Below are 7,467 nucleotides of genomic sequence, written 5' to 3' on the forward strand. Positions count from 1 at the left end.
CTGAAGCCAGCAGCTGGAGACAAAGCTTGTGGTTTGGGGGAAGGCTTTTCCAGCAGCCAGAGGAAGGCATTTGTTCTGGGTCCTCATCCGTCTCCGCCACTGGCTTCCTCTGTGATCCTGGCCAAGTCACTTCGGTACTTGACGCCCATATCCTCCCAAGTCTGTTTGGCAGTCCGGTCCCAGGGCGTTCTCACCGGTGGCTGGAGCGCGTGGGTATTCTGAGAAGGGCAGTAGTTGTTCTGGAGGACTGGATTCAGGCTCTTTCCAGGTTTCTGAGCAGAGTGGCAGCAGATGTTGGTGTGTAAGTCATACCTGTTAACAAGGTGCTGGGAATATGGCATTGGTCTTGGATGTGGCACCGGCCGGGAATTCAGTCTTGGCAGGGGAAGTGTTATCTCCAAAAGAAGTGGTGAGAAAATTCTCGCTTGACTTCCCTTCCCCACTCGCCTTTAAGTTCCTGAGTCATGGAAATGAAAATCTCCTTGGCATACGCCCATGGTTTGGGCTAGAGGGTGTGGAAGAAGCTATGATTGGATTCTCAAAGCCTGTGGTTGTGATAAGAACGTACTGTACCGGAAGAAACAAATGTTAACCTTACTGGAGAGTAGAAGGTTTGTTATCTCTAGCTTTTATCCAACTGATACTTGAGCGAAACAGCAGGCTTGTGTCCTGCCACGGCCAATTCATAATTACCAGCTAATGTGGCGTTTGTTTTCTTGTGCTTTATTTGTAGGTTTGAAAGAAACTTTTGGACTGTGAATTGAGGCATTGGGTATGTAAATTTAAATTTTGTGCTTCCCCTCCTAACCCCCCCTTTCCCTTTACCGCGTTGAATGAAATGTTTCATTAGACCCAGCTGGAATTTGTTTTCAGGGGAGCAGCTGCTCTGTAGAAAATACTGTACGTTCATATGCCGCTGGGGAAGGAGGTGGAGTCGGGGTTGTGGGAGGGGGTTGATCGTGGAGGAATTTGATGCTGAAGACGCACGTTCCAGTGCAGGCTTCAGGCATAAGGAGATGTGGACTCTCCTGGGTGCTGGTTGGGAGGACACCTCTGAGATAGGTCAACGGGTGTTGTGTTGGGGGAAGGCTTCATGTTCCTCGACTAACCCAAGCCTTGATCACTGGGAGAGACTGGCTTGTGGTGTGGGTAGCGACCCAGCAGGTTAGATGAGTTCAGCTCCTTACTGCCACCACTGATTCATTGGGAAACTGTGGACAGGCCTTCTCCAGAGTGGCCACCACTTGGGAGCAGAGCAGTAGTTTGGTGGGTGAGGGTTGGTGCTCTACTGTGGACTGGGTTTTCCAGGTGTTGAAATCCTTCAGCTTCAGTTGGGACCTTCAAGGCTTGTTTTGATTCCCATGGCTGGATTTGCAGCCAGCCAGGAGGTGGATGCGGGGGATGGCTCTTGAGGAAGATCTGAAAGCCTGGATCTTCACGGAGATGAACCCGAGCAGTGGTGGGAGGAGTGGGCTGGGGTGGAGCCGCCATGGGTGAGGCAGGGAGAAAGAGGAGCCGGTTAGCTAATCCTCAGGAGGGTCTAGTCGCCTTTGCCAGGCAGCTTACTGGGTGGGACTGAGACATGCCAGGTCTCGCTGCTGGCCAAGAGACCTCACCGGGCAGCCTGGCAGGTGCTTGGTGTGGCGCAGGGCTGTTTGTCTTGGGACCGAGGAGCTGGCGCTGTCCCGACCAGCAGCAGTTGGCCATCTGAGCACATCCCACAGCAGCAGCTGTCTCCTCACTGGGTTTAGGGTGCTTGCCTGGCCGCTTCTCCATTCCTACCCTCCTGCCGCTTCTGTTTCGAGCAGTCTCAAGATGGCCTCGCCGGCAGACAGCTGCATCCAGTTCACCCGCCATGCGAGCGATGTCCTCCTCAATCTCAACCGCCTTAGAAGCCGGGATATCCTGACTGACGTCGTCATCATTGTGAACCGGGAGCAGTTCAGAGCCCACAAAACAGTCCTGATGGCCTGCAGGTGAGCGCAGGGTCCCCTCCCTGCCTCCCTTCCCTGCTCCCTCCCGCTTCGGCCGCCAGCAGCACGGCTGCAGCCCTGGGGAGGCTCGCGGGGTTTACGGACGGGGAGACAGAGGCAGAGAAAGAGAATTGAAAGGGGCTGCCAAGAAATTTGCACCTGCGACAGGATTAGAGCTGAGCCCTTTCTCCTGCCCACGCGCAGCCCATGGAGGTGAACAGGAGCACCCAGACATGGGGCACGTCCCTGAAGGCAAAGCACAAGCACGCTACAGGGACAGGAGAGGGGAGGGGATGCTGGATGCTCGCGGGGTGAGCGAGTCCTCTGTGACCAGTGTCCCCTGCAGCTGCTCTTTTTAGAACTGTTCCTCCCCGACTCCCAGGCTGCTGGCTGGGAAAAAATTTGTCAAATTTTTTTTTTTTCAAGCCTGATGGGGTCTGAAATCCCTTTCCAGCTCCTAGGATTGCTGGAATTGCTTCCTAGTGAACGCTAATTAACATCCCACCATTGCCCAGTTGAATTACAGCAGATGCCTTCCAAGGTCTCCTGCTGACAAGGTATAAAGATTTGAAAAAGCCAAGGTTTGACTATTAAGACATCTGAAAAATGTTTTGCCAACATTTCTTCCCCCCGCCCCGGTTAAAGAGTGAGTGTGGATGCCCAAGAGGCTTCTGAAAGAAATGAGTCACAGTGGGAAGGGGGTGGTGGTAAGAACAACAACAACAACAAAAAGGGGGAATTTCTAAATGGAGGCAGTGGGGAGTTGTTGAGCAGGTGAGATCTAAAAGCAGGCTGTTCCAGTTGGGAAAAGTGCAGTGCAGAAGACGCTTACTAAGCTGAGAAACCAAGCTTGATAATAAGGGGGAAGCTCAGGGAATTCTGTAATTGCCTCCTCCTCCCTTCCCATTCACAAACCCCTTTGTGCTAAGGGATTTCAGACAAATTCTCCTTTCTTCCTCTGAATTGTCATAACATTCATCTTCCCTCCGGTCTCCTTTCTGCAGTGGCCTCTTCTACAGCATCTTCACTGACCAGCTCAAGTGCAACTTGAATGTCATCAACTTGGACCCTGAAATTAACCCTGAGGGGTTTTGCATCCTCTTGGATTTCATGTATACGTCCCGCCTGAACTTGAGGGAGAACAATATCATGGCCGTGATGGCCACAGCACTGTACCTGCAGATGGAGCATGTGGTTGATACCTGCCGAAGGTTTGTCAAGTCTAGGTGAGCGCCGTGAGTGAACTTTGGAGAGCCTGGGAGGGTGTGTTTGGGTGGAAGGGGGGAGAACTGACAAAGTATCTGCAATCTTAACCTTACGGGCCGAAAATGACTGCGTCTCCCTCCTTTTTGCCTGGTTCTAGTGAAGCAGAGATGGTGTCTGCTGTGAAGACTCCAAGGGAGGAGTTTTTGGCTGGACGGATGCTGAGCCACCCAGAAGTGATGGCTTATCGGAGCAGAGATGTCTCGGAGAACAGCATGCCTCTCCAAAATGGGTCCCTCTGCAATGGGAGGGCCTTTGCACCTGGCTTGATCAATGGTTTGTCTGGATCTCCCATTTCCTACCATGGATACAGCCCTCTCCCTCTAAATAGCTTCCTTGTGGATGATGAGTTGCGGGAGATGAGGATGCCTCTGTCCGAACTCTCGAGGGCGGGTGCCTTCCCCAAGGAGAGGATCCTGCCATGCGACAGCTCCAGGACAATCCCCACCGAGTACATGAGAACCATTACCGACATCTCGGCCAACATGTGCCACGCTACCATCTATGCTCCAAAAGAAGGTGCTGCTGAAGAAGCCAGGAGCGATATGCACTACAGCGTAGCCTCTGGCCCCAAACCTGTCGTCCCTTCGATCCGGAACAATCCCTATTTCTCTTGCGATAAAGTGGCCAAAGAGGAGGAACGGACCTCCTCAGAGGATGAGATCAGCCAGCATTTTGAGCCCACCAACACCCCCCTGGACCGCAAGGGACTCATCAGCCCTCAGAGTCCCCAGAAGTCAGACTGTCAGCCCAACTCGCCAACCGAGTCCAGCAGCAGCAAGAATGCCCGTATCAGTCAGAACTCCAGCTCCCTCTTCACCAAGAGCCCCACAGACCCCAAAGCCTGCAACTGGAAGAAGTACAAGTTCATTGTCCTCAACTCTCTCAATCAGACCACCAAGCAAGACAGCACTGACCAGAATGAGATGGGATCCCTCTCTCCTCGCACCTACATGCCCATGTCCACTTGCCAGCAGTCCATGGAGCCAGAGCATCTCAGTGTGCAATCTCCCACCAAGATGAGCGTTAATGGAGAAGACTCTACTATCCCACAAGCGAGCAGACTCAACAATATCGTTAACAGGTGAGAAGATTTCCCCACCGCCACGAGAGACAGGACTCCCTGTGTTGCCGGTGAGGGTTCAGAAGTATGTGAAATAGCTGTAGCATTGAGCTGGGGAGTCCAGCCATGAGCAGGTGGAAGCCTCTGTGTTTGGTGGACCACTGCCAATGACATGACAGTGACATTGGCTGGGTGCCAGCCATCCCCACTTTAGTGGTGCTAGCCCAGCCTGGCAATGGCATCGGGAACATTGAGTCAGGAATCTCTGGCTTACTTCGGCAGCTCTGGATGGCTTCTGGAGCCTGGACTTGCCCAACCTGGTTTTCACCAGGCTCTGTGCCTCGAGCTTTTGGTTGGCTATAAGCGTTGGAAAGGCCAAACTACCAGGGAACAGTACACTGTCCTCTGGATCTGGATGTTCCTAGAGAGCTTTGAGGTCATTTGGTGATGGGCATCTGAAGCATTGAGGCTCAGGGACCTGTTGTTGATCAGGGTTGTGCTGTGCATCTCACCACAAAAATGTCCCCATAAGACATGGTTGTCCCTTGTGCCTGGTAGGATGCAAACAAGGGTCCAGTAGCTCAAGCACAGCAAGAACCTTCTCACAGCTGTGTGCATTGCTGTCCTTTCACAGGTCCCGGGATGGGTCCCCTCGGAGCAGCGAAGGGCAGTCCCCACTGTACATGCATTCGTCAAAGTGCAGCTCCTGTGGCTGCCAGTCCCCACAACATGCTGAGATGTGCCTTCATACCCCTGGCTCAAACTTCGGAGAGGAGATGGGGGAAACTCAGTCTGAATACTCTGACTCCAGCTGCGGTGAGTCTTGCATCCCTGGCTGCCTTTTTCAACCAGCAGGCAAGGGGGCTGTGCAGTCTGGGGACCCATCCAGCTGGCACCCTGTGTCCAAACAGGCAGTCAGACCTGATGCTGGTGGATCCCAAGGTGCTTTACAGTTCCCTCTTAACTGGCTGACCAGCTGTGTGCATGCATGTGAGGGACACATGCACATGAAATTGCTTCCTTCCTCTCCTTCCCCAGCACTGTCCAGATACCTTCTGCAGAGAGTTAGTCACCTGCTGCAAACTTGGCAGCTAAGGACAGGAAACAAGGTGCACCCCACCCCACCAGAACCACAGGAGAACAAGCTTGGCAGATATAATGACCCTAATGGGGATTGGGCAAGATGGTGTGTCTCATGCATCCGTCATGTCTTCATTATCAGGGAGCCCAATGTGCACATCTGGAGAAATGCAGATAATGAGACTTGCAGTCTTGTTGCAAAACTCCACAAGCCCAGAGACAAGTATCTGTGCACCCATCTGCCTGTAGCTCAGGGAGAGGGAATGCAGAATTGTCACCTGTGGTGTGGGCAGAGAGCCACAGAGGGAACCCCACTGTGGTGATGCTCAAAGCTACATACATTTAAGTGTTAGGCATCCTCCTACTGGGAGGATCTGCCTTGCACTTCAGATGGGAATGGTCTTTCCATGCTCAAGGAAGACAACTGTGCATATAAAGGTTTAAGACCTCTAGAAGTGCTGGAGTTGCTCCAGAGCTGAGCATCCATCCTTCAGAGGATACCTGAAAACTTGGGTGCCTTTGTGGACCTCTCTGAAAGGTGTCCAGGTGAGATGCTGGCTTCTTGAAAGCACCTTGTGTTGCTCTGGAGAGGTAGCTTGTGATGACTTTGCTCTCTCAAACCATGTTGTTGCTGTGTGCACAAGGAGCTCAGGAGGTAATGGCATGGTGCAAGCACTGCTGACCATAAATGTCTGCACTAGGTTTCTTGTTCCAACACTTGCTCTGGCTGCCCCCCTCCACCATCCCAAACCCATCCCATGGCCCATGAAGGAGCTGGCCCAGGCATTGCCCATCTCATTGCTCTCCTCTCTGCCCTCCCAGAGAACGGAGCCTTCTTCTGCAACGAGTGTGACTGCCGGTTCTCCGAGGAGGCCTCTCTCAAGAGACACTCTCTGCAAGTCCACAGTGACAAGCCCTACAAGTGTGACCGCTGCCAGGCCTCCTTCCGCTACAAGGGGAACCTTGCCAGCCACAAAACCGTCCACACAGGTACAGTGTTGGCCACGGGGACAACTTACTGGGGAGGCTGTGGGTCACTGGGCATGCAGGCGTTTATGGCTGGGTTTGTCCCAGGTGCAGCATCCCCTGCTCGGTGCCATAAGCTGTCCCTGATGGGAAGGGCAAGGTGCTCTTCTTGGCACTGCCAGGGAGCCCTTGGGCAGAGCACCAAACATGGGAACGGGGGAGATGCTGCCTGGCCTCACAGCAGGGATGGAGCTCAAGCTGCTTTGCTGGAAAGCACTGGGCACCACCGTTTCTACAGGCATCTTGCAAAATGCATGGCCTCCAGGTTACTTTGTGGTAGACTTTAAAAAAAAAAAAAATTAAAAGTAATGAAAAGAACATTTAGGGAGAAGTCTGGGATTTTTTTTTTTTTTCCTACATCCTAGAAATCCAGATCTTATCTAGCCTGGCAGAAACTCTGCTGATGGGAAAAATCTGTGAATGCATGGACTCTGAATCAGCACAATGAAAGCTGAGAAAGGAAGGGGATATTAAGGGTTTAGTCATTTGCTGACAAACCTAAGGATTTTTTTTTTTCCCATGCTTTTATTAATGCTTAACATATCAACAGCCAGTTCACTGGCTGGGGAAGGGAATTCTGTGCTGATGCCTCAGTGCTGCTGCACGGAATTAGACATAAATTCCCGCAGTCTCAGCTGAGCTCCAGGAGGGCTGCGCAGGTGAAGGAGAGGACACAAGCGCCAGGGCAGGGTTCAAGGGTGCAGGAGGTCAAAGCCTGGAAACAAAAACAGCAGGAAGGGGTAGATGATGGCTGTTTCCCACTCCCTGTCAAGCCCATCTCAACCATCCTAAAGAGACTAGTTAAAACCTTTTTGCAGCTCCCCCCATTGCCAGCAGCGGCGATTGTAACCGAGTGATGACTTGGGAGCTGGCTCGCTGGGCGTGCCTTGGCTTTCCGCTCTATCAGCTCTTTTTGCTCCTCTAAAGAGGTGACAAACAGCTGAGGCGGGATGTGCTGGGGACCAGGAGGAGCCTGAAGGCAGCCAGGTGGCCCTGCGTGGCTTGCTGATGGCTGTAGGGAGAGGCAGGGGGCCGCCCACCTCCGGGGGGCCGGGGGGGGGG

The 7,467-nt window shown here is 52.9% G+C and overlaps 1 protein-coding gene across 1 annotated transcript in view; it reads left to right on the forward strand.

Annotated features, from left to right (window-relative positions):
* Positions 1 to 731: 731 nt before the first annotated feature.
* The window catches only part of BCL6 (B-cell CLL/lymphoma 6), an 8,864-nt gene continuing 2,128 nt past the window's right edge, over positions 732 to 7,467 (forward strand). The window contains exons 1-6 of the mRNA XM_010287479.1: positions 732 to 772; positions 1,809 to 1,976; positions 2,978 to 3,199; positions 3,337 to 4,320; positions 4,934 to 5,115; positions 6,202 to 6,369. Coding sequence (XP_010285781.1) covers positions 1,816 to 1,976; positions 2,978 to 3,199; positions 3,337 to 4,320; positions 4,934 to 5,115; positions 6,202 to 6,369 — 1,717 coding nt within the window. The 5' untranslated portion in view covers positions 732 to 772; positions 1,809 to 1,815. The remainder of the gene's footprint in view (positions 773 to 1,808; positions 1,977 to 2,977; positions 3,200 to 3,336; positions 4,321 to 4,933; positions 5,116 to 6,201; positions 6,370 to 7,467) is intronic.

Source organism: Phaethon lepturus, unplaced genomic scaffold (genome assembly GCF_000687285.1).
Source record: "Phaethon lepturus isolate BGI_N335 unplaced genomic scaffold, ASM68728v1 scaffold42015, whole genome shotgun sequence".
NCBI lineage: Eukaryota > Metazoa > Chordata > Aves > Phaethontiformes > Phaethontidae > Phaethon > Phaethon lepturus.